The sequence below is a fragment of the Scyliorhinus torazame genome, chromosome 17 (assembly GCF_047496885.1).
Source record: "Scyliorhinus torazame isolate Kashiwa2021f chromosome 17, sScyTor2.1, whole genome shotgun sequence".
NCBI classification, from domain to species: Eukaryota; Metazoa; Chordata; class Chondrichthyes; order Carcharhiniformes; family Scyliorhinidae; genus Scyliorhinus; species Scyliorhinus torazame.
Genome location: NC_092723.1, coordinates 177215738 through 177243181, shown reverse-complemented (window position 1 = coordinate 177243181; position 27444 = coordinate 177215738). Strand labels below are relative to the sequence as shown.

The 27444-nt window shown below is 49.3% G+C and overlaps 1 protein-coding gene across 1 annotated transcript in view; it reads right to left on the bottom strand.

Moving 5' to 3' along the window:
* atf7ip2 (activating transcription factor 7 interacting protein 2) overlaps nt 1-27444 on the bottom strand; it is a 144840-nt gene that overhangs the window by 78593 nt on the left and 38803 nt on the right. The window contains exons 4-6 of the mRNA XM_072479815.1: nt 15139-15273; nt 13323-13421; nt 12920-13143 (exon numbers count right to left, since the gene is read on the bottom strand). Of these exons, the coding sequence (XP_072335916.1) occupies nt 12920-13143; nt 13323-13421; nt 15139-15273 (458 nt within the window). The remainder of the gene's footprint in view (nt 1-12919; nt 13144-13322; nt 13422-15138; nt 15274-27444) is intronic.

The window sequence follows — 27444 nt, the reverse complement described above, 5'->3', positions numbered from 1 at the left end:
GGGTGTCTCGGGCGATTCTCCAGCCTGCAGAACTCGACGGGGCCGTTCCCGCTGCTTGGGAGAATCGCGGGAGGGCGTCGGACCGGCGTCGCAGGAAATCTTGGCGGCCCAGGCGATTCTGCCAACCGGCGCGGGAGTGGAGAATCGCGCCCATGGAATCTCAAAAGACTGTGGATGTTATGTCAATTGAAAAGATGAGATTGACAAGACTTTTGTTTGGAAAGAATATATTTGTTGCTTGTAGAACCTTTCTGTGCACAAAATAGCTACACTACAATTAAAGCTCCGCTTCAGAAGAACTTAATTGGTTATAAAATGCTTTGGGATGTCCAGAGATTTGTGAAAGATGGTACATAAATAGAAGTTCTACCTTGTTGGGGAAAATTATGTAAAGAAGGTGCAGGTCCAGATCAGTGGTAATCTAAAAAGGCTCACGGGACTGAATGATTTACTCCTGTTCCTTTGACATTATAGATTGCAAAATAAACAACATTTTAGAAACGTTCATACTGCAAGAATGTAGAAAACATAAATAACTCCAATGTGTTACAAGTTAGGGTTTTATTTATTTAGGGTATGTTTGATTCATTTCCAGAGAAATAATTAACTTTCACAAAGAGTCACTTCAGTCCAGAAGCCAAATCCTCTAGTCTACAGGCATCGGATTCTGATACGGCAGTGCTGTCCAGTAGAATTATTGATGAGCCAGATGGGTCAATAGTGACACTGTTAGCCACATGCACTAATTTTAGTGGAAAATGCCCTTCGTAAACAATCCAAATAAACGTACTTTGCATGTGTGTGCCTCATTTAACATCTACTGCTATTCCGTAACCAAGGAAGTAAACCACATAATAATCCAAAATACTTGCACATTGCTTCCCATCTCACCATTTAACCAAATGTACAAAAAGGATTAAAATGCATATCTGTACTGTACAAATAAAAGTCTTGAGATTACATGTCCAATGACCGTAATTATTACTCATTTACTAATTGTAATGCAATGATCCACATCTGGATTCTCATTAGCTATATGTGGCTAGTAATTAACACATTGGACACAATACATTTTCAAAAAAGTTGTAAAAACACAACAATCAAACAACTAGCAAGGATTTTAAAATTTTAAAAAAATCAAGAAACATTGCTGGAGTAGAGGATTTTAAAATCATTCTGCAATAACTTAAGTATAGAATTCGCAGTATGAAGTTCAAAACATATTATAATTCTACTTTTTACCTCCTTATGATGATTCCACATGCATATCCTTGCAGATGACTGGAGCAGAAACTATAAATTTGCAAGAAAGAAATAGCAACAAAGAGGATGATGATAATATAGTTGGTGAAGAAAGCTTCACCAAAAGTCATGAACTGAAACTACCAGCACATCATGCACCACTGAGTAGAACATCATATACTTCGAACCACCATATGCTAGACCCTGAATAGCAGGACAAAAGCTGGGGGCCTGCAGGCAGCCGTCGTAGAGCTCGCAGAACTAGCTGCCGATACGGCCCCCAGCACTTCCGGGTCAGAGCCCGCACATGCATACAGCAGCGGCCTCCAGCGGCCGTGCTGTGCTCCATGGCGGATTCAGCCCGCGGACCTGGACTGGCAAAATAGTGCCCCGCATAGGCCGGTCTCGCATCCCGGACCGCCCGCACATATTGCCCCCAGCCCCAAATGAAGCCCCCCCCCCCAACCCGCCAATCGACCCTCCCCTGACTGCGGTGGGGCCATGAGAGATCCATGCCGTCAGGAATTTGGCCGATCAGCAATGAAGCATCGCTGGGCAATTTCGGATACACCCCCCCCCCCCCCTGGCGCCAAACGAGATTTCGGTGTCGGGGAGCACAAAATACAGCCCCTACATCTCCACAAATGCCAACTTGCATTTAACAATAGTGTCTTTAACATAATGCTTGTGAAGTAACTTTGAATGTTTAAAAAAAAAGCCATAAAAGGAACTGTAACCAAAAGCTTGGTTCAAGAATCATAGAATCCCTACAGTGCCAACCCTCTGAAATAGCACTCTACCCGGGCCCATTCTCCTGCAAGCACCTAACCTGCACATCCCTGGACACTAAGGGTCAATTTAGCATGTCCAATCCACCTAACCATCTCTGAACTATTGTCAAATCTTAAAAAGATGGAGAGGGTTCCGGTTGCGGCAATGCGGAGCTAAGCCGCACATTTCGGCAGCTCCCGCTAGAACGGACTTTTGGGCTCTCCGGAGGAGCCCCAACCGGACTTTTTTGATCTAATCCCGTGAGGGAAGGTGAAGTAAGGTCCCCCTTCCGTCGTGTATGGAGGGGACTAGAAGTGTAGGGACAAAAAAGAAAAAAAAGAGTCTGTGGAGCAGCGGCAGAAACGAGGAGAAAACAAGATGGCGGAGATCGAGCAGCATGGGGGCCGGACCAGGAGGAGTTTCTCAGGCGCTGCATGGAGGAGCTCAAAAAGGAGGTGCTGGCGCCAATGCTGTTGGCGATCGAGGGGCTGAAGGCGACCCAGAAGGCCCAGGTGGTAGAGCTCCGAGAGGTGAAGGAAAAAACTAATGAGAACGAGGACGAGATCTTGGGCCTGGCGGTGAAGATGGAGGTGCATGAGGCGCTGCACAAGTGGTGGGCCGAGAGATTCGAAGTCCTGGAGAACAGGTCGCGGAGGAAGAATCTCCGGATTCTGGGTCTCCCCGAAGGAGTGGAGGGGGCTGATGCTGGGGCGTATGTGAGCACGATGCTCCATTCGCTGATGGGTGCGGATGCCTCTCCGAGCCCCCTGGAGCTAGAAGGGGCTCACCGGGTCCTGGCGAGGAGACCCAAGGCTGGTGAGCCGCCAAGGGCGATAGTGGCGAGGTTCCATCATTTCGCGGACAGAGAGAGTGTCCTGAGATGGGCCAAGAAGGAGCGGAGCAGTAGATGGGAGAATGTGGTGATCCGAGTCTACCAGGACTGGAGCGCGGAGGTGGCAAAGAGGAGAGCTGGCTTCAATCGGGCCAAGGCGGTGCTGCATAAAAAAAAAGGGCGAGATTCGGAATGCTGCAGCCAGCGCGACTGTGGGTCACTTACCAGGACCGACACCATTATTTTGAAACGCCAGCAGAGGCTTGGACCTTTCTCCAAACGGAAAAATTGGACTCGAACTGAGGGGCTGTGGTAGTGGGGGAGATGTTGACTGTATACAGGGTTGTAAATATGGGTAAAGAATGTTTCACAGGTGGAACGATGGATGGGGATGGGGGAAGAGTTTTTGAAGGGGGGGGGACAGTGAGGAATGTGGGCGTCGGTGCTGGAGGGAGGTGAGACTCGGGGATGGAGGAATTAGGATAAGGCCGCAACAGGAGCTGCGCCACAGGGGGCGGGGCTGGCTTAGGAAAGCGCAGGCTTTTTCCCGTGCTAGGGAGGGGGGGGGGGGGGGGGGATGGAGGAGCGCAAGGAGGGAGGAGGGATTTCCACACGGGGGGGGGGGTCAACGGGAAGGCGGGGGAAGCCGGGGTCAGCAGACTTACGGAAGTATTATGGGGGGGAGCAAAAGAGCTAGATTTGAATCTAGCGGGGAGGGGGGGTGGGGAGGGGGACAATAGGGTTGCTGCTGCAGTGGCCGAGGGGGAACTGAAAATGAAAGAGGTGGTCGGGGCGGGGGTTCCCCGTCTGGGGGACTGGAGGGTGCGGGAGACGCGGGCACGGGACTGGCCTAAAATAGGAGATGGCTAGTCGGCCGGGGGGGGGGGGCCCAATCCGGCTGATCACGTGGAATGTGAGAGGCCTGAATGGGCTGGTTAAGAGGGCCCGAGTGTTCGCGCACTTAAAGGGACTGAAGGCAGACGTGGTCATGCTTCAGGAGACACATTTGAAGGTGGCAGATCAGGTCAGGTTAAGAAAGTGATGGGTGGGACAAGTGTTCCATTCGGGGCTGAATGCGAAGAATAGAGGGGTGGCAATACTAGTGGGGAAGCGGGTGTCGTTTGAGGCCAAGAACATAGTGGTGGACAACGGAGGCCGATACGTGATGGTGAGCGGTAGGTTGCAGGGGACGGGGGTGGTATTGGTAAATGTATACGCCCCGAATTGGGACGCTGGATTCATGAAACGCATGTTGGGGCGTATTCCGGACTTGGAGGTAGGAAGTTTGATAATGGGTGGGGACTTCAACACGGTGTTGGACCCAGCACTGGATTGCTCCAGATCCAGAAAGCGGCCGGCTGCGGACAAGGTGCTCAGGGGGTTTATGGACCAGATGGGTTGGGGGGGGGGGGGGGAGGAGGAGAAGAGTAGATCCATGGAGATTTGCCAGGCCTTTGGCCAGAGAATTTTCGTTTTTCTCCCATGTACACAAGGCCTACTCCCGAATAGATTTTTTTGTTCTGGGCAGGGCATTGATCTCGAAAGTGGAGGGAACGGAATATTCGGCCATAGCCATTTCAGACCACACCCCACACTGGGTGGAATTAGAGCTGGGGGAGGAGAGGGACCAATGCCCGCAAGGCGGTTGGATGTGGGACTGTTGGCAGATGAGGAAGTGTGCGGGGGTGCATCGAAAGGTATCTGGAGACCAACGACAATGGGGAGATGCAGGTGGGAGTAGTATGGGAGGCGCTGAAGGCTGTGGGTAGGGGAGAGTTAATCTCCATCAGGGCTCATAGGGAGAAGAGAGAGGGCAGGGAAAGGGAGAGGTTAGTGGGGGAGATTTTAAAGTGGACAGGAGATATGCATTGGCCCCTGATGAGGGACTACTCAGGGAGAGGCGAAGTCTCCAGACAGAGTTCGACCTGTTGAGCACAGGAAAGGCAGAGGCACAATGGAGGAAGGCACAGGGGGCGATGTATGAATATGGGGAGAAGGCGAGCCGGATGCTGGCACATCAGCTCTGTAAGAGGATGGCAGAGAGGGAAATAGGTGGAGTCAAGGATGGAAGGGGAACTACGGTGCGGAGTGCAGTGAAAGTGAATGAGGCATTCAAGGCCTTCTACGAGGAGCTGTATAGGTCCCAGCCCCCAGGGGGAAAAGAGGGGATGCGACGATTCTTGGACCAACTGAGGTTCCCGAGGGTGGAGGAGCAGGAGGGGGCTGGTTTGGGGGCGCCAATTGGGGTGGAGGAGCTGGTTAAAGGACTGGGAGCATGCAGGCAGTGAAGGCCCCGGGACCGGATGGGTTCCGGTGGAGTTCTATAGAAAGTATGTAGACCTGTTAGCCCCATTGCTGGTAAGGACTTTCAATGAGGCAAGGGAAAGGGGGACCCTGCCCCCGACAATGTCGGAGGCGACGATCTCTTTGATCCTGAAGCGGGATAAGGACCCACTGCAATGCGGGTCGTATAGGCCGATCTCGCTCCTCAACGTAGATGCTAAGTTGCTGGCAAAAGTGTTAGCTATGAGGACTGTGTCCCGGGGGTGATTCACGAGGACCAGACGGGATTTGTAAAGGGCAGGCAGCTAAATACCAATGTGCGGAGGCTATTGAATGTGATCATGATGCCATCGGTGGAGGGAGAGGCGGAGATAGTGGCAGCTATGGCCGTGGAGAAGGCCTTTGACCGAGTAGAGTGGGAGTATCTCTGGGAAGTGTTGAGGAGGTTTGGGTTCGGGGAGGGTTTATTAGTTGGGTTAAGCTCCTGTAGAGCCCCGGTGGCGAGTGTGGTCACGAACCGGCGGAGGTCAGAGTATTTCCGGCTGTATCGAGGGACGAGGCAGGGTGCCCCCTGTCCCCCCTGTGCTGTTTGCATTAGCAATTGAACCTTTGGCCATGGCGTTAAGGGAGTCGGGGAAATGGAGGGGGGTGGTCCGAGGGGGAGAGGAGCATCGAGTGTCGCTGTACGCAGACGACCTGTTGCTGTATGTGGCGGATCCAGTGGAGGGGATGGTTGAGGTCATGCAGATCCTAAGGGAGTTTGGGGACTTCTCGGGCTATAAGCTCAATGTGGGAAAGAGTGAGCTCTTTGTGGTGCATCCGGGGGATCAGGGAAGAGGGATAGACGACCTACCATTGAGGAGGGCGGAAAGGAACTTTCGATACTTGGGGATCCAGGTAGCTAGGAGCTGGGGGGCACTGCACAAACATAATTTGACACGGCTGGTGGAACTGATGGAGGAGGACTTTAAAAGGTGGGACATGTTGCCACTCTCGCTAGTGGGCGGGTACAGTCGATTAAAATGGTGGTCCTCCCGAGGTTTCTTTTTGTATTCCAATGCCTCCCAATTGTGATAACCAAGGCCTTTTTTAAGAGGGTAAGCAGGAGCATTATGGGATTTGTGTGGGCGAGCAAGATCCCGAGGGTAAGGAGGGGGTTCCTGGAGCGTAGTAGAGATAGAGGAGGGCTGGCGTTGCCGAATCTGTGTGGCTACTACTGGGCAGCCAACGTGGCGATGATCCGTAAGTGGGTGATGGAGGGAGAGGGGGCGGCATGGAAGAGGTTGGAGATGGCGTCCTGCAAAGGAACGAGCCTGGGGGCGCTGGTGACGGCACCACTGCCACTCTCGCCGACAAGGTACACCACGAGTCCGGTGGTGGCGGCAAGGCTAAAGATCTGGGGGCAGTGGAGACGACAGAGGGGCGCGATGGGAGCCTCGGTGTGGTCCCCAATCAGAGATAACCATTGGTTTGTCCCAGGAAGGATGGACGGGGGTTTCAGAGCTGGTATCGGGCAGGGATTAGAAGAATGGGGGACCTGTTCATCGATGGGACGTTTGCGAGCTTAGGGGCGCTGGAGGAGAAATTTGGAGTACCCCCGGGAAATGCCTTCAGGTACATGCAAGTGAGGGTGTTTGTGAGGTGGCAGGTGAGGGAATTCCCTCTGCTCCCGGCCCAGGGGATTCAAGACAGGGTGATTTCGGGCGTATGGGTCGGAGAGGGCAAGGTGTCGGCGATATACCAGGAGATGAAAGAAGAGGGGGAGGCTTTGGTAGAGGAGCTGAAGGGTAAATGGGAAGAGGAGCTGGGGGAGGAGATTGAGGAGGGTCTATGGGCTGATGCCCTAAGTAGGGTTAATTCCTCTCACTCGTGTGCCAGGCTTAGCCTGATACAATTTAAGGTTGTTCACAGAGCGCATATGACAGGGGCGAGGCTGAGTAGGTTCTTTGGGGTGGAGGACAGATGTGGGAGGTGCTCAGGAAGCCCTGCGAACCATGTCCATATGTTTTGGTCATGCCCGGCACTGGATGGGTTCTGGAGGGGAGTTGCGAGAACAGTATCTCAGGTGGTGAAAGTCCAGGTCAAGCCAAGCTGGGGGCTAGCACTATTTGGAGTAGCGGACGAGCCGGGAGTGCAGGAGGCGAAAGAGGCCGGCATTCTGGCCTTTGCGTCCCTGGTAGCCCGGCGAAAGATCTTGTTAGTGTGGAAAGATGCGAAGCCCCCCAGTGTGGAAGCTTGGATAAATGTTATGGCAGGGTTTCTCAAGCTGGAAAGGATAAAGTTTGCCCTGAGAGGGTCTGTGCAGGGGTTCTCCAGGCGGTGGCAACCCTTCCTAGACTATCTCGCGGAGCGTTAGATGGAGTTCGGTCGACAGCAGCAGCAACCCGGGGGGGGGGGGGGCGACACATCTCTTTCTGGGGGAGGGGGGGGAAAAGAGGGAGGGATAGGGTAGGGGGGGTTCTTCGGGGGGGGGGGGGGGGGGCATCTGAGCGAGAAAATACACAAACGATCCGGAAAACTGATATGTACGGGAGGAATCCAATGTACAAAGTTCTGTATTATATTGATTTGCCATGTTTATGTCTTGCTATGCAAGTTTTTTCTTCTTTTTTGTTACGGGGAGGGGGGGGGTTTGTTTATATGCTTGAAAATTTTGTTAAAAATTCTTAATAAACATATTTAAAAAAAAGATTTTTAAAAAAGATGGAGAGGTAGGCAAAATTATGAAGACAATTCTAAAGCTTACAGCCTCAGCAGTTCAAGACACAGCTGCCAACAATGGGGTGGATTAAAATTGGGGATGTACAGGAGGTGAGTTCAGAGATCTCAATGGCTTGTGTGGGGGAAGGTCACAGTGATATGGAGAAGGCCATGCATGGATCTAAAAACAAGGATGAAAATTGTAAGAACAAAGTCGTTGTTGGACAGAAGTCAATGTACGACAGAAGGGTGAACAGGACTTGGAGGATTAGGATTCAGGCAGCAGAGTTTGGATGTGATCCAGCTTATATGGGAAGGTTGGCCAAGAGGCCATTAAAATAGTGAAATCGAAAAAACATGGGAGTCTTTCAGGAGCAGATGAAATGAGCAGAGTGGAGTACGGGGAAGTTAAAGCAGACAGTCGTAGTGATAGCTACTTGTGACACTAATGACGGTTATTATTATTATTATTATTATTATTATTATGTGTTCAAAAGCTCGTTTCTCAATGTTACGCATGACCCCAAAGTTGTGAACATCTGGTTCATAGAACCCCTACAGTGCAGGAGATGGCCATTCAGCCCCTCGAGTCTTCACACTGACCCTCCGAAGGAGCACCCCAATCTATATCCAGAACCCCACCTAGCCTGCACATTCCTGGCTCCATGGGCCAATTTTTCTCATTGCTAATCCACCGAACCTGTGTATCTTTGGACTGTGGGAGGAAACCAGAGCAACCCAGAGGATATTCACGCAGACACAGGGAGAAGGTGCAAACTCCACACAGACAGTCACCAAAGGCTGGAATTGAACCCGAGTCACTCGCGCTGTGAGGCAACAGTGATAACCACTGTGCTGCCCATAAAAACTCCAAACAACTGCCAAGGAGAGGAATAAAATCAGCTGCAAGGGAATGGAGTAGGGGAGCATTTCGGTAACAGTGACCACAATTCAGTAAGTTTTAAAGTACTGGTGGACAAGGATAAGAGTGGTCAGAGGATGAATGTGCTAAATTGGGGGAAGGCTAATTATAACAATATTAGGCGGGAACTGAAGAACATAGATTGGGGGCGGATGTTTGAGGGCAAATCAACATCTGACATGTGGGAGGCTTTCAAGTGGCAGTTGAAAGGAATTCAGGACCGGCATGTTCCTGTGAGGAAAAAAGATAAATACGGCAATTTTCGGGAACCTTGGATGACGAGTGATATTGTAGGCCTCGTCAAAAAGAAAAAGGAGGCATTTGTCAGGGCTAAAAGGCTGGGAACAGACAAAGCCTGCGTGGAATATAAGGAAAGTAGGAAGGAACTTAAGCAAGGAGTCAGGAGGGCTAGAAGGGGTCATGAAAAGTCATTGGCAAATAGGGTTAAGGAAAATCCCAAGGCTTTTTACACGTACATAAAAAGCAAGAGGGTAGCCAGGGAAAGGGTTGGCCCACTGAAGGATAGGCAAGGGAATCTATGTGTGGAGCCAGAGGAAATGGGCGAGGTACTAAATGAATACTTTGCCTCAGTATTCACCAAAAAGAAGGAATTGGTATATGTTGAGTCTGGAGAAGGGGGTGTAGATAGCCTGGGTCACATTGTGATCCAAAAAGACGAGGTGTTGGGTGTCTTAAAAAATATTAAGGTAGATAAGTCCCCAGGGCCTGATGGGATCTACCCCAGAATACTGAAGGAGGCTGGAGAGGAAATTGCTGAGGCCTTGACAGAAATCTTTGGATCCTCGCTGTCTTCAGGGGATGTCCCGGAGGACTGGAGAATAGCCAATGTTGTTCCTCTGTTTAAGAAGGGTAGCAAGGATAATCCCGGGAACTACAGGCCGGTGAGCCTTACTTCAGTGGTAGGGAAATTACTGGAGAGAATTCTTCGAGACAGGATCTACTCCCATTTGGAAGCAAATGGACGAATTAGTGAGAGGCAGCACGGTTTTGTGAAGGGGTGGTCGTGTCTCACTAACTTGATAGAGTTTTTCGAGGAGGTCACTAAGATGATTGATGCAGGTAGGGCAGTAGATGTTGTCTATATGGACTTCAGTAAGGCCTTTGACAAGGTCCCTCATGGTAGACTATTACAAAAGGTGAAGTCACACGGGATCAGGGGTGAGCTGGCAAGGTGGATACAGAACTGGCTAGGCCATAGAAGGCAGAGAGTAGCAATGGAGGGATGCTTTTCTAATTGGAGGGCTGTGACCAGTGGTGTTCCACAGGGATCAGTGCTGGGACCTTTGCTCTTTGTAGTATATATAAATGATTTGGAGGAAAATGTAACCGGTCTGATTAGTAAGTTTGCAGACGACACAAAGGTTGGTGGAATTGCGGATAGCGATGAGGACTGTCGGAGGATACAGCAGGATTTAGATTGTCTGGAGACTTGGGCGGAGAGATGGCAGATGGAGTTTAATCCGGACAAATGTGAGGTAAAGCATTTTGGAAGGTCTAATGCAGGTAGGGAATATACAGTGAATGGTAGAACCCTCAAGAGTATTGAAAGTCAAAGAGATCTAGGAGTACAGGTCCACAGGTCATTGAAAGGGGCAACACAGGTGGAGAAGGTAGTCAAGAAGGCATACGGCATGCTTGCCTTCATTGGCCGGGGCATTGAGTATAAGAATTGGCAAGTCATGTTGCAGCTGTATAGAACCTTAGTTAGGCCACACTTGGAGTATAGTGTTCAACTCTGGTCGCCACACTACCAGAAGGATGTGGAGGCTTTAGAAAGGGTGCAGAAGAGATTTACCAGAATGTTTCCTGGTATGGAGGACATTAGCTATGAGGAGAGGTTGAATAAACTCGGTTTGTTCTCACTGGAACAAAGGAGGTTGAAGGGAGACCTGATAGAGGTATACAAAATTATGAGGGGCATAGACAGAGTGGATAGTCAGAGGCTTTTCCCCGGGGTAGAGGGGTCAATTACTAGGGGGCATAGGTTTAAGGTGAGAGGGGCAAGGTTTCGAGTAGATGTACGAGGCAAGTTTTTTACGCAGAGGGTAGTGGGTGCCTGGAACTCGCTACCGGAGGAGGTAGTGGAAGCAGGGATGATAGGGACATTTAAGGGGCATCTTGACAAATATATGAATAGGATGGGAATAGAAGGATACGGACCCAGGAAGTGTAGAAGATTGTAGTTTAGTCGGGCAGCATGGTCGGCACGGGCTTGGAGGGCCGAAGGGCCTGTTCCTGTGCTGTACATTTCTTTGTTCTTTGTACTTGGGTGGGTCGTAGAGAACAATAAATTTGAACAGCAACACCAGGTTAAAGTTTTGGATCACTAGCTTTCGGAGCACTGCTCCTTCCTCATATGAATCTGAAGCAGTGCCCCGAAAGCTAGTGATTCGAAACAAACCTGTTGGACTTTAACCTGGTGTTGTAAAACTTCTTACTGTGCTCACCCCAGTCCAACGCCGGCATCTCCACATAATAAATTTGAAGAGAGGCGAGAGGGTGGAAAAAGATGAAATTGTCAGCAGAATAGGGGGAAAACAGACAAAGGTATGATTTAGTGATAAAGACTACACCATTATAGTTGCCATTTAGGAAAAACAAGTAGTGGGAGGAATAGGGAGGTGGAGAAGCTTCTTAAAATAAAATAAAACATTTGTAATTGCATGATTTTACTAACCCTCTGAAAAATCATGTGATCCCATAACAATGACAAAATGTTTACAACAAATATTTCCTGCCCTCTGGATGTGGGTGACACTGCCCTAATAATGCTCAGGTTATGATCGCAGAAGAGAACTTCAGAAGAAACTTGCACCCTTTTATGAGACAGCATCTTGCATCAACACCACAAGAGGGCACCATAATCTGTTTTACATATTTTCAGTGAATATACATTTGCTCGAAGGCTCTCTCGCCTATCAACATTTCCAACATACGAGCAACATAATCTGTGACCTGCGAGCCCTCGATCCCCTCTGGTTGCCCAAATGTACATCTCGTGGTTCTCGAGCTCATCTACCTTGTTAAGCAGCTTATGGTTTTCTGCTACCAAGGTGATTTCCGCCTCCAATGAGGCCAGCCGATCGCAGTGGTCGGCCACAGACTCCTGTTTTTTGTAGCAACACTCCCTGGAATTCAAGCCTTTGCTTCATCCTCTCCATAACCGCCTGAATCAGATCTGTTACCCTGGCAAGGTCGTCTGAGGTTTCAATCCTCATTTTTAAACTGGAGTGTTAAAAGGTTGACCCAGTTGGTTGGTCGACCACTGCACCGGAAGTGCCGCCTCAGAGCCCGCCGCCATCACACCTTCAACTGCGCTCACAAAGATCTCCCGGTCCGCTTGCTACTGCTTTAGTTTTGAACACATCTTGGTCAGCAATACAAATTCCATGATGAAGAGGATCTTGCACCCCTCACTTTTTGCAGCTTTATCCTGCTTCCTTCAGCCACTTAATCAGATGTATAGGGTCAAATAACACCATGGTCTACGGCATGGTCGCCACCCAAATCCTTGCCTTCCTTCTTCTGGGCACAACAGCATATAATGCCGGAGGAATACCTGACATTATAAGACTTTGCCCAAATGAAATACAAAGTCTTGCAGATCAGTACCAGGAAAAGCAATGAGTATTGGGAAAGGAAGGACTGGAGCACAGTATCTGCATCTTACTTGTAGCCCTTCAACCAACCCGGCAAATATTCAGTAACGTCGTTGGGACCTCAATTGCCAGTGTTTAGTATTGAGGGAGGTACCGCAAAACAAATTACTAACAGAAACTGAGCAAAGCTTTTCAGAACCAAGGCAAATGGACGAAGAATATAGTACTCCCAAAAAGCAAAACATTTTCCTGGATGGTAAAGCTGCTGACTGGCATAAAAGTCTTGACATTGACACCAGAAACACAGGAAATTATGGAACAAAAGTATCAGCGTACTGCTAAACCAAAAGACGGAGTAAAGGATTTTGGCATTGTAAACTGTAATACAAAACATTTCAAACTTGAACTTCAGACCATGATATAGCAATTTGATGATGTTCATAAATTTTTCATCTTTACTGTTGTTAGAAAAAAAACTTGTGTCTTAGGCAAGTACAAAATTCTAAACAGTAAACATAAATCCATCTATACACTTAAGTTAAACAATACCTTTCAGGTATCTGCAAGTTCAGTTCATAATTAGAAGAATCTGGAGTTTTCCTGTAAGGCAATTGCTGTGAGGATTGGTCTGATACAACTACAAGTGCAGCAGATGAATCCATATGTTTTGCAAGCGACCCAGGCTCCGATGCATTGGTCAAAATGACTGAAGTGGCAGCATATTGTGGCACAGGTTGCAGTTCAGATTGTTGTGAAAATAATGCAGAAGTGCTCTGGATAAGTATTGAAGAATAAAACAAAAAACAAAAAGCTGTTGAGAACGTTTTACCACTTGTCTAAAAAAAAAAAAATTACACTTTCTTCTAATAATAAGTAATTTACTGCAAAAAGATAATAAAAAGTGAAAGCTAATGTAAAATTAGGTTGGCTATATTAAGTAGAGTATTCTTACTGGCGAAGATTGTACCTCCTCTGCTTTCTTTTTGAGCGACATTGCATCTACGGTCTGCAAAGCAGCTTTTACTTTCCTTTCCAATCGTTTTATTCTAGTCTGTGTGCAAAAATAAAATTTGTTACAATTTAGTTTTTTAGCTTCGCAACTTATATTTCTTAACACTTTAAAAACAGGGACAATGGCATGAAACCTATATCAAATAGCAGGTCAAATCCCAGAGGGAAAATAGAAATATTTCATGAAAAAAGCAACCAGGTGTATATCCCCCCCATAAAATCAGTTTCTGTAGAGATAGATTAAAGACTGAAATTTTTATTCTTAATTATAATATTATTATTGTTATTATTAGGTTTGGAAATTGGTCCCCTTTGTTAATAAATGCAATTTAGGTTCGCCACATTTCTCTTGCAATATTACATTAGTAGTACATTCAACAAAAGTTAGGTACTCTGTCATTCAGTCCATTGCACAACTGACACCAGATAAGGTAAAATATTTAACCCTTCTGTCTGGGTTCAACTGGAACAAGCAACTGTCCACTTAAATGGAATAAAAAACATGAGACAAAATTATTAATGGAATTTATTGCATGTCCTCAACATGGTTTCTTTAAAACAATGAATCAAGAACAATTTTGTTCCAAAATTTCAAGTACTAATTTAAGAACCAATTTTGGTCCCTTTATAGACCAGCTAGCAACCAACTCAATCTTCCAAAATTATCTCAGGTTGAAGCAGACTCTTTGCAATCTTTGTGCCATATCTGATCTGGAGATGAATGGACGAGCACATATTCGCACCATCCTTAAGACTGCCTATTTCCATCTCCACCCAGAATGCAAGCTGACTCTGTCCCATCTCAGCTCATCTGCTGCTGATATTATTCTTTCATGGGATGCAGGTGTTGCTGGAAAGGCCAGCATTTATTTGTTGCCCATCCCAGGTTGTCCTTGAACTGAGTGGCTTGCTGGGCCATTTCAGTGGCTAAAGTGTCAACCAGATGTTGTGGGTCTGGAATCACATGTAGGGGAGCCCAGATGGCAGATTTATTTCCCAAAAAAGGACAATCGTGAACCAGATGTTTTTTTTTTTTACAATTGATGGTAGATATTTTGGTCACCATTACTGAAACTCGCTTTACATTCCAAATTTATAAATTGAATTGAAATTCCACTAGCTGTCATGGTGGAATTTGAACCCAGGTCCCAAGAGCAATAGCCTGGGCCTCCAGATTCCTCATCCATACTTTTGTTACCACAAGACTTGACTATTCCAATGCACTCACGGCTGCTCGCCCAGCTTTCACCCTTTGTAATATTGAGGTTATCATAAACTCTCCTTATCCTAACTTACAACATGTTGCATTAATTCATCACCCCTGAGCTCAGTGACCTACATGGATTTGTTATTTAACTGAGGAACAATTTTAAAATTCTCATCCAGGTTTTCAAATTCCTCCATGGCTTTGCTCTTGCATACCTCTGCAATTTTATTTGGTCCTACGACTCTCCAAGTGAAACCCCTCCAATTGTGGCCTCTTGCAGGTCCTAATTTTAATTACAAAACTATCATTGGTGGCTCTGTCTTCAGCTGTCAAAGCTCTGGAATTCCCTATATAAAGCCTCTTCACCCCTTCTCACTTTCCTCCTTTAAGACACTCCTTAAAAACTCTTTTAGACAAAATTGTGTCATCTTCTCCAATATCGCATGTCGTTTGTTCGCAAATTGTGTTGGCCAACACCTCGTGACGTGTTTTGGTTCATTTTACTATAATAAAAGATGCTAATAAATACAAGTTGTTGTTAAAAACTTACTTGAATACTTTTAGCCAGCTTTTCATGCTTTTGTCGGCAGTCAATGTTTTCAATTCTTTTTGTTAACTCTTCAAGTTTGTTGTCCAAACCATCACCAAGTTCAGTGACCATTTTTTGGTGAAGCATTTTCTGGATCTAAAAATGAAAATTGGAATGAATGTGTGATTTGCACAAATAGGAAGTCAAAGCACAGCTCAATTTTTAACATTTCAATTACTTGGGATTGGATAGGATTAGTTTCCTGCCATTAAGCAGTGTTAATTATCTACTGTAGTTGTGGTCACTCATTGCTTTAACAGTTCTATTCCCATTTATTAAAAAAATTATTCACGGGATGTGGACACTAATTATTGCTGGGCCCTAATTGCACTGGGATGGCTTGCTAGGTCTGGAGTCAACATGTAGGCCAGACCAGATGGCAGACAAAAAGCCCCTCTTAAGCACACGTGGCGATTGTTGCAAGACACATTCCTCTCTGAACCAAAACGAATGACTGTGGATTTCTCCTCAATCTCCCCAGGTGATTCTTGTACCAACATGGGCCACCTTGTCTCGCTGAACACGGGCTTCTACACGAGTGATTTCAAATTCAGTTTTCAAAAGTCACACTTGTGCTTTCCCTCCAGTGCTTCCTCCAAGGTTCAGTTTGCAAGTTTCCCACTTCTCCCTTCTGGTTTCCTGATGCACTATCAATTACTACAAAGACGAGAGTAGTGAATAATCGAGGCTTTATTGAGCAAAGATGTGTGGCCCCCATTGGAGGCATTACCTGGCCAACAGGAGATTCACTCTCCTCACTGACCAACGGTTGGAGCCAGCAGGCAGGGATTTACCCATGTACCTCTCGTACAGGAGTCTTACCGCATTACATCTAATATAGTTAGTGGTGACTACCACATTCAACCCCTGTTTAAAAAAAAAAAAAAGAGTTTGGCGAGGGTGGTGGAAAAGTTCAGTCTCAGTCTGTCGGGGGTCTTGATCCTCCGCTGTGATCGCCTTGGTCCTGGTGGTGATGCGGGCGGCGACTTAGCCACAGTGGGAGTTCCATGAGGGGGCGCATGCGGTCGGGTTGGGGCCCTAGAACTCCATTTTCCACAACATAGCCAAGGATGGCTAAGCGGTTGGTGCGGAACACTCACCTCCTTATTGTATGTGAGATTAAGGAGTTTGGCGGTGTGGAGAAATTTGCGAAGGTTAGCGTCGTGGTCCTGCTGATCGTGGCCGCAGATGGTTATGTTGTCTAGGTACGGGAAGGTGGCTCGCAGTCCGTACCGGTCAACCATTCGGTCCATCTCACGTTGGAAGACCGAGACCCCATTAGTGACGCCGAAGGGAACCCTGAGGAAGCGATAGAGTCGGCCATCTGCTTTGAACGCAGTGTATTGGCGGTCCTCCTTGCGGATGGGGAGCTGGTGGTAGGTGGACTTCAGGTCCACTGTGGAAAAGACCCGGTACTGTGCAATCTGATTGACCATATCAGATATGCGTGGGAGGGGGTACACGTCAAGCTGCGTGTACCGATTGATGGTCTGACTGTAGTCAATGACCATCCTGTGTTTCTCCCCAGTCTTTACTACTACCACTTGGGCTCTCCAGGGGCTGTTGCTGGCCTCAATGATGCCTTCCTGCAGAAGCCGCTGGACCTCCGACCTGATGAAGGTCCTGTCCTGGGCATTGTACCCTCTGCTCCAGGTGGCGACGGTTTTGCAATCTGGGGTGAGGTTTGCAAACAAGGAAGGTGGATCGACCTTAAGGGTCATGAGGTTGCATACGGTGAGGGGGGTAGGGGTCCGCCGAATTTTAAAGTTAAGCTTTGGAGGTGGCATTGGAAGTCCAGACCGGGTAAGAGGGCAGCGCAGAAGTTGGGGAGGTCGTAGAGCTGGAAGTTGCTAAACTATGCCTGGACGGTGAGGGTCACTATGCAGTACCCCCGGATTCCACGGAATGGGATCCGGAGGCCAGGGAGATTTTCTGGGTAACTGGGTGTACCGCGAAGGAGCAGCGCCTTACCGTAGTGGGGTGGATGAAGTTTTCCGAGCTGCCAGAGTCAAAAAGGCAGGAAGTCTTGTGCCCATCGATTTTCACCGTTGTCCTGCGAGGTTGTGGGGCCGGGACTGGTTGAGGGTGATCGAGGCAAGCTGCGGCTGATGCTGGGAGGCCCCGGGCTGGTCAGTGGTGGTGGCAGGCGATGAGCGGCCAGACAAGCTTCCTGACGAGCCGGTGTCCTGAGATGCCGTCCAAAATGGCACCGAAGATGTCGGCGCACACGGCGGGCCACATTAAAGATGGCGGCGCCCATGGGCCACACGTGGCCTGCGGAGAAGATGGCGGCGCCCACAGGCCTCATGTGGGGGGTGTAGGAACGCTGGGCCTAGAGACAGCGGCGACCGACCGGGTCTGGCACACAGCAGCAAAATGTCCCTTCTTCCCACAGCCGTTGCAGGTTGCGCTCTGCGCCGGGCAGCGCTGCCGGGGGGTGTTTGTTCTGCCCGAAGTAGTAGTATTTGGGCCCTCCCGGGGTTGGCTGGCTGCGGCGCAGGCTTGCAGTGGGCTGTAGCTGGTGGGGCCCGCGATGCCCATGAGGGTGCTGTGCGGTAGGGGGCATACGACTGGACGTTACGGGAGGCCACTGTTAATGAGTTTGCGAGCTGCCTGGTTCCCGCAAGATCAAGCGTACCCCCCTCCAATAGGCACTGACGGATGTACGCCGACCCCATGCCCGTAACAAAAGCGTCTCAGATTAAAAGTTCTGTATGCTCTACTGCCAAAACTGCCTGGTAGTCACAGTTCCTTGCCAGGGTGTGCAGGGCATGCCAGAAATCGTCTAGAGACTCACCCGGGGAGTTGCTGTCTCTTGGACAGGAGGTGCCTGGCGTATAGTTTGTTGAGCCTAACGCAATGTCCTTTCAGGAGCTCTATTGCTTCAGAGTAAGTGTGCGCATCCCGGATGAGAGGAAAAATGTCAGGGCTCACCCGTGAATAGAGGACCTGGAGCTTTTTACCCATGTACCTCTAGTACAGGAGTCTTACCGTAATACATCTAATATACATCTGATACAGTTAGTGGTGACTAACACAAACCAGTTTCTAGAATTATTTCAAGTAAAGGGCACAATTTAATGGGAAGCTTTTTAAGTGTCAATTGTGGCGTGTTTTGCTGGGAGTTTCCAGTCAGCTGTGCTGGTGAGTTCTCTAATGCTATCTAATGACAAGCGCGATTTTTTTGGCCACGCCGCACCCGAAAGGCACCACGTCGCAGCGCAGCGTGCCCAGTAGAAGCCGGGAGACCACGCTCCTGGGATCTACCCGTCTCGCGGGATCTAACACTATTTCGCAAGACATTGCGATGAAAATCCCATCCATGGTGGGCGGGATCACTTTTTAGCAAATCTGCATATTAAAGCAAGACAGCTATTCTCACTTTAAATGTGCAGATTCCCTAGGTACCCGAGGCATGGGATCGATCTCCTTCGCCTCAAGATACTCGGGCGAGTGCCGTTTAGTACTGATCCGGGGGCCAGAATGGCACACGTGGGGTCTCCCAGGGGATCGGAGTTCCCCAGGTGCATGCCCTTTGGGCAGGGTGGTACTCTGGTGCTGCTGGTGCCACCTGGGCACCCTGGCACTGCCAAGATGCCCAGGTGGCACTGCCAGCCAGCAGGGGCACTGCCAAGGTGTCAGTCAAGGTGCCAAGTTGGCATTCTTGCAAGGTAGCGATCGGACCGGGGTCTTATCCTTATCTAACATGAGTGCTGTTTTATAGTGTTATGTTTCACGCCGCTGCCATACAAGGCCCCAGTGGCTAAACTGGTTGATTTACTCTTCATGCAGTGCCCTCTCCAAGCACAATAGAATCACAGTTGGAACATTAAGGGCGGGATTCTCCTCCTCCGATGGGCCGAGTTCCTGAAGGCACGGATCACTTGTGCTTTTAAAAATCGTGAAACCGCGTCGTGGCCGATGAAGGAGAGAGTACCCAATTCATTTTTTCTATTTAATGGGCAATTTAGCGTGGCCAATCCACCTAGCCTGCACATCTTTGGGTTGTGGGGGCGAAACCCACACAAACACGGGTGAATGTGCAAACACACATGGACAGTGACCCAGAGCCGGGATTGAACCTGTAATCTCAGCGGCGTGAGGCCGCAGTGCTAACCCACTGCACCACCATGTTGCAATGATGAAGGAGAGGTGGTAGAATCTGGAGAGGAGCGACTGCAGGCTGCTGGGCTGGGCACTGGCCAGGCTGGGTCCTGCCAGTGTTGGGGTGACGGGGAGGGGGCGGGAGAAAGAGGCCGAATGGTCTGGATGACCCCCCACGGGCATGGGTCGGTGTTCAGGCGTGCACTGCCATTACCGCGGCCTGTAAGTCACCCCACTAACCACCCACCCTCGCCCCTGGTTCTGCAGAGTGACACCGACCTGGCGGGGGCAATTTCAGCCAATGGTATCCCTGGCCACTGACGGGGCTAGGGGTGCGTGATTGGGGGCCGCATTGGCAACCGGGCCCACCACGTGAACTCCTAAACAGGTTGGAGGTATCCACAGGGGTAGCTGAGTGCCGAGCAGCTGGTTAAAGGAGCTGCCTTTATTTCATGGGACTCTGTCCCAGGTGTTTGATTACATTTCAGGTCTTCTAGCCCTTATCACTCACCCCCCACTCCCTGTTCATTCATGTCCCCATACCAAATTATACCCTCCATGCACCCCCAATGGCTCCTCACATCCCCCATGCCAACCTGATCATGCCAATTAATGCTGGATATATTATATACATACCTAATGAACCCTTATGAGTGCAATTTAAAGCCGCCAGCATAAATGTTGACGTGGGCCCAAAACATTCCAAGAGTCAATAAAGTTGATTCTTGTCGGCGCAATCTCTTTTCTCGATTTTCTATACCCCACACCCATAACTAGATTCCTGTCCTTGCTCCATGAATAATAGGGCCCTGACACAAAGGGTACAAGTCACATTTCTCCCCTACCCTCAGGCTGCAAGGGACAACTGTAGGGTAGGAGCAGTGTGGATGGGAGCAGCCTATGATCAGAGATGCCAGGCCATCAGGGCAGCACGGTAGCCTTGTGGATAGCACAATTGCTTCACAGCTCCAGGGTCCCAGGTTCGATTCCGGCTTGGGTCACTGTCTGTGCGGAGTCTGCACATCCTCCCCGTGTGTGCGTGGGTTTCCTCCGAGTGCTCCGGTTTCCTCCCACAGTCCAAAGATGTGCGGGTTAGGTAGATTGGCCATGATAAATTACCCTTAGTGTCCAAAATTGCCCTTAGTGTTGGTGGGGCTACTGGGTTATGGGGATAGGGTGGCGGTGTTGACCTTGGGTAGGGTGCTCTTTCCAAGAGCCGGTGCAGACTCGATGGGCTGAATGGCCTCCTTCTGCACTGTAAATTCTATGATCAGGCTGGGTATATGTAATGACTTAGGCCAAGCCTTTAAGATTGGCCATTTAGAATAGTGGCCCAATCAGTGAAACCCTTTCTGTGTATATAACAGGGAGTGTCAGATTCTCTGCACTCCCGGTGTAGACAGCAGACTGAATGGCCATGGTTGTTCAGCTGTTGGGTTTGTAAATAAAAGGAATTCTGGTGATGGGACTTCTGCCTCCGTGGATTTATTACAGTGGCGACGAGGAAAACGGAACGACCCAAAGAAACCTGCTCGTCAGCAGCTGCCACATATGGAGGGTAAGCCACTGTCAGGCAGAATGCCTTTATTTGGAAATTTGGACTCTTTTGACCCTGCAGTGGAAGACTGGGCCCAATATGTAGAGCGAATGAAGTACTTCTTTAGAGCAAATGATATAATTCCGGATGAAAAGCAATGGGTCTGCTGACCGCGTGTGGGCCAGCTGCCTTTGCCATTGTGCGCAGCTTCACTTTTCCGTAGGCACCGGACACGAAAACCTTCAAGGAATTGATGGACTTAGTAAAAGAGTACTATGACCCTAAGCTATCTCTGATCCTTAGAACCCGGGTGGCAAACGCCGATGCACTAAGCAGGCTGCCATTACTGGATGCCCCGCCATTAGTACCCAAAATAGAGGAAGCGGTAATGACGTTACATTTCCTGGACACCCTTCCAGTGGCTGCATAAAACATGCGTTTATGGACCCAAAGGGACCCGGTTTTATCAAAAATAAAACACATGGTGCTAACTGGGGACATGGAAAGACCAGTCCAGGCAGAATTCCACCCTTCATAGAGCAAGAGAGAGCAGATCACCGTGGATGACGGGATCCTGCTGGGAGGGGCTCGAGTAATAGTTCCAAGTCAAGGCCGTCGAGCCATACTGGCTGAACTACATCTTGGGCACCCTGGAGTCTCAAAAATGAAGATGCTGGCCAGAAGCTATGTTTGGTGGACGGGCCTGGACACAGACATAGCGGCATTGGTAGGTCGGTGCCAAGAATGCCAACAAGAGCAGAAGATGCCACCGGCAGCCCCGCTGCACCCATGGGAATGGCCAGGTAGACAAAGGTCGCGACTTCATGTCAATTTTGCAGGCCTGTTTATGGATTCAATGTTTTTTATAACAGTCGACTCCCGTTCCAAATGGCTGGACGTCTACAAAATGAACTCTGCAAATTCAACAACTACCATTGAAAAATTCTGCACCTCGTTCGCAACTCATGGTATCCCGGAGGTGTTAGTTTTGGATATTGGATCGGTTTTCACCAGTCAGGACTTCACAAAATTTATGAAGTCGAATGGCATTCGGCACATACCACCCGGCATCGAATGGTTTGGCGGAGAGGGCCGTCAAGAGCTTAAAAGTCGGCTTGAAGAAACAGTCAGCAGCATCATTGGACACCAAACTGTCGCACTGGCTATTTGACTATAGAACAACCCCACACGCCACAACAGGAATAGCACCGGCGGAGCTACTCATGGGCAGATGACTCTGAACCCGGCTGAGTCTACTATTCCCGAATTTAGGTGGCAGAATAGAGCGACACCAAGAGGCCCAATGAAGGGGCCACAACAACACTCGCCGAGAAAGGCAGTTCAACACGGGTGAAAAAGTATGGGTCAGAAATTATGCGAATGGCCCCACATGGGTAGTAGGAACAGTCAAGGCCAGGACAGGACCTGTGTCACATGGGATGAGTGTGGGAAAACATGTAATAAAGAAACATCTGGACCAGGTGCAGGCCGCAGATTAGTTTCCTCCTCCGGAGCCGATTCAGACCAGCATACCAACGACAGTGGAGACTCCTCCCCAAAAAACTATTCACGCCTCTCCGACACTACTGATGAGGACATCGGACTTGGATATGGACACCGTGGATGATGCCGCAGCTGTACCCCTGCCGCCGGAGGAAAGGGGTGAACCGCCCCTTCAGGCGCTCACATCGGAAAAGACAGGGTGCCTAGCCGTTATACCCCTCCCTACGTCGGAGGCCGAAGTGGAGGAGCCGGATCCGGCCAAAAACGCAGCAGGAGACCCATGAATCACGAGGACCATGGGGGCTCCTCGGATTGGAGACTGGCCAATTGGAATAAGAGTTCCCTGATTAGTGGCCCGATCAGGGAACCCCTTTCTGTGTATATAACAAGGAGTGTCAGATTCTCTGCACTCCCGGTGTAGACAGCAGACTGAATGGTCATGGTTGTTCAGCTGTTGGGTTTGTAAATAAAAAGGAATTCTGGTGATGGGACTTCTGCCTCTGTGGATTTATTACAGTATACACGATGGAAGGCTCGGTATCATCCATGAGAGCTGGGGGACTGCTCAAGTTGAATGTAATCGAGAGCCTTGAAATAAATTAAGTGTGCCTCGCATGCCACAGGAGAAACCCACCTGCCTAATATCCCTGACCCTTCCTTGACGAATCAATTGTGATCACTAGGACAGAATTGTAATGCATAATTCTAGCACTGATTGGCACCCACTAATTAACCCATTGGGAGCTGAGCCCCCATACATTAAACACAATGGGCGGGATTCACCGTTCCCCAACGTCAATTTTGTAATCTTGATTTGGGCGGAGAATCCATTTTGATGCCAAAATAGTGGGCGCCGCCTCTTTGTATGCTCCACCCCTCCGAAATGGCATCATCATTGTCACGCACCGCACGCTGTTGGGACGGCCTTAGCGCGTCACCTGAAAACCCTCCCCCAATGCTCCACCTCTGATGGGCCGAGTTGCTGGCTGTGGACTGTGTCCAGCACCGCCACAGTCGGGCGGGAGCCATGCTGCTGGCCGGGGGGGGAGGGAGGCACTATCTGGCAGGTTGGGTCTGCGCACGGCCGTGCCATGTTTTACGGCGCGACCACTGCAGGTTATCGCCGTGCTCATGCGCGGCCACAGACACAGCCATTCTCCAGGCGATTTTATCATGGGAGCCAGGGGTTTTATGTGGCGCAGCGGCTAGCCCCTCACCGGTCACATGATCGGTGATAGGGCGCCGCTGATTTTTCTTGATGCACGCAAGCTCAAAAACGGTGAATACAGCCCAATGGCTTGCACTCAGTTCTCTGTAAGAGAGGTGACATAGATTTGCCCCCCGATACAAGGGGCAAAGGTAATAGTGCTCAACAGGCAGCCCTGATATGACAAGTGTTGTGGCAGTGTTTCAGCCCCCCAGGATGTCAGCACACAAGGCGTGAGCATGTGCACTCAGTCCTCACCCTTGAGGGGTTCTGCAGGCCACAAAGGCTATCGAAGGTAGATGATCATTTGTCACGTGGAGTTGGGAGAGGCTCTTGCATGGCCGTGGCCATTGTGTGTGTATAAGGGAGTGAAGCTCATTGGAAAGGTGCTGTGAGAAAGGATTAAAAGTCATACAGGTTTTAAAAAAAACACAGGCTGCTAGCTGTGATGAGAAACCAATTGCTTCAGCTCAGACTGTCTACAGACACTATTCAAGTCCCTTGCTACATTGAGCGTATGGAGGCGGTGGTCACACAGCTTACACACAATTTAATTGATCATTATGCAGCTGCTGCTCATGTGTGCCCACTGACACACAGGGCAATGGAAAGGGAGTACAGTACACCATAGGCCAAACATATTTTTGTCTTACTCGTGTCTAGCAGTTATTAGATATGTAGAGACAAATACGTGCTTGGTGATATTCCACATTATGTAATCCTAATTATTAGTTTTCAATGGATACAGATAATTCCTACACAAAATGTATTCATTTGATTGGTATGTGTGAATTTCTTGAAGACAAGAAATTTTCTATGATCAGGTAGCAGGCAAGCTTGGATGCTTAACTCCCTTGCTGGAACTTGAACAAAGGCCTTGTTTGAAACTGCAAGAATATTTGTCTGGTCTCTCGAAAGTGACAGCGTAGTACACTATAGCTGGAGAGTTGTACTCTCTTGTGCAACATGCTCACAGAAGGGAATGTGCACAGGTAGAGGTCCTGTGGCTTGATAGGTCAATGGACCAGGGCATTGGCAGGTCTCCTCAATGCTCAGAGATGTATTTCCTTCCTTTGAGTTCTTACAGTGTAAAGATCATGGACTCAGTGGAGATGGCTGTACTTCTGATTGCAGTGGACCAGGAGAGACAACATCAACATGGTCTGCATGTTGATTGGACCTGTGCCTTGCAGTGGAGATGGTGGCAGGGCCCACTGAATTACCAGGGCAGGTCCACACATCGAGGTGGCTTGAAGGCGACACTACCAGGCACAAGTTTATAGGATAACGACATACTTCTAAATGATGGCGAATCAACGCCAGCGAGAACTGCATCTGTCCCGAGGGAGAGTGTGTCAGAAGATGCAGGAGTTGACATCACGTGGTCTGGGAGGTCACCTGTGGCCCTGAATGTTGCAGCCACATTATGCTAGCAGCTCATTTCAGGGCAGCATGGGTGACCTCTGTAGCATCTCTCAGTCTCCACACACAAGTAAATAAGGGAGGTGATCGATGAGTTATTCGCGAGAATGCAGAACTACACAAACTTTAACTTTGACCAGGCGAGCCAGGACACCAGAACCATGGGATTTGCCTGCATAACTTGTAGCCATCTGGGATGGCCACTTCCAGAATACAAAATGGACATTTGCAAAGATTGCAGGGAAAAATGGACAATGTTAAGAAAGCAAGCAGGCACAGAGCTCGTCTGCATATTGGAGCCGCAGCTCCCAGACAAGACTGAAACTGTCGGCCCATTAGCATATGGATGGTCCATCTCCGGGAACAAAGGGAGATACTTAAGTAACCGATCTGGCTTCAGACCTCGCGGCGCCAGTTACCCAAACCGAAAGCAGAAAACAAAGCAGACCAACGGCCACCTAGGACGCGCCCAGCCATCAGGGCACCCACCCCTTTATTGGTCAGGATCAATGCGGATGATCAAGATCCGGTCCAATTAATTGGGGCCAAGTTCAAGGCCCGCCCAAAAGCACACAAAGCCCCCTTCAGGTATAAGAAGGCCCCAAGAGAGAATCGCTCTCTTGGACTCACAGCAGAGAAACCCGTCCACCAGCTGCACTAGAAGCAAGTCCAAGGTCAACGCTCGCTACCAGACGGACGACCTTAGCTGTTTCCCCTCTCCCCCTTCGACCCCAGCAGCCTCAGAACCAAACAATGGCCATCGTTCCTCTGACTAAGTGGGCGCCCGAAGCTAAGTATAGGCTTTAGCAGTAGTGATAGTTTAGTCTGTAGTATTTTGTGCAAGAGTAGATATTACTGTGTGTGTAAATAAATAGTATTGACTTTGAACTAACTAACTGGTGCATTGGCTCTTTTGATCAGTATTCGGGTTTGAACCTTGTGGCGGTATCGAAAGATACCTGGCGACTCTAGAGCAAACATAATTAGGATTAAGGAAGGCGACCATATTGACCGCCATATTCAGAGCCAACCAAAGGGAGCAACAAACTGGCCTGGCCGAAGCGCAGGGTCTCACTGATTGCAAGCAGGTGGCTCTGCGTTCCCCATGGTGGCAAGGGGCACCCTACATGAACCGACAGGGATTCCTCCCCCTGAATGTGAAGCTCATCTGCGATAGTACCAAGCACATCATGCAGCTGTGTGTCTATTTTTCAGGGTGCGTCCACGATAGCCATATTCTAGGCCGCTCAGATCCCGGCGACCTTAGAGGGAGACCAGGGGTTGGAGGGATGGCTCTGAGGAGACAAGGGTACACACTCAGGAGGTGGCTGATAATACCAATGGAGAGGACCCAAACACAAGCTGAAACCCGGTGCTACACACGCTGGTGGAGCAGACGATCGACCTGAAGATGCAGGTGCAGTTCCAGTGCCTGGAACAGTCGGGGGTGTCCTCTAGAACAGCCCCCAGAAGGTACTGCGATTGGCGTGATGTGCTGTACCTTCCATAACTTATAATAATAATCTTTATTAGTCTCACAAGCAGGCTTACATTAACACTGCAATGAAATTACTGTGAAAATCCCCAAGCCACCACAGTCCGGCGCCTGTTTGGGTACACTGAAGGAGAATTCAGAATGTCCAATGCACCAAATGCACCTTTTTTGGCAGGGGCGGGGGGGAGAGAGAGAGAGAGAGAGAGAGAGAGAGAGAGAGAGAGAGAGAGAGAGAGAGAGAGAGAGAGAGAGAGAGAGAGAGAGAGAGAGAGAGAGAGAGAGAGAGAGAGAGAGAGAGACTGACTGACTTGTGGGAGGAAACCCACGCAAACATGGGGAGAACGTTCAGACTCCATACAGACAGTGACCCAAGCCGGGAATCGAACCCAGGTCACTGGTGCGGTGAAGCAACAGTGCTAACCACTGTGCTATCGTTCCGCCCACATGGAACACCACTTCTACTCCGGTGAAGACAGAGGCGAGGGGCAACCCTTGGAAGAGGCCGAGGAGGGACTTTGGGCAATGGCCAAGGCTCGAATAGAGCGCAGTGCTGAGAATGTTCTGAGTGTCTCTCGTTTTGAGGTGGATCAAGACTAGGGCGGGTAGATATGTCCCCTCATAGGTCCCTCCTTTTACGGGCAGGGCACAAGCCCAATAAACAGACAACACAGAAGAATGCTGTTGACTTGCAGTAAAGACATTGCTCCTCATATCTCCTGTGATTGTCGGACTCATGCCTGACAAAAACCTGAGTGTGGCCTGCCACTGAACAGGGTTATCAGTGGATGGTGAATGACATCTCGGCCAGTACCGTCTTCGCTGAGGTTCGGGGTACCAGAGTGGGTATGCACCTATATGGTGCTGGTGGTCAGAAACTTGCTTTCAGGTGTTATGGGCCAGGGTTTAGAAAACTCCAAGGTATATCATGGAGTTCACCTGACCTACAACTGTTTAGTGATTTTGGTTACGATGAGCGCAAGAGCCTGCCTTTCAGTTGTT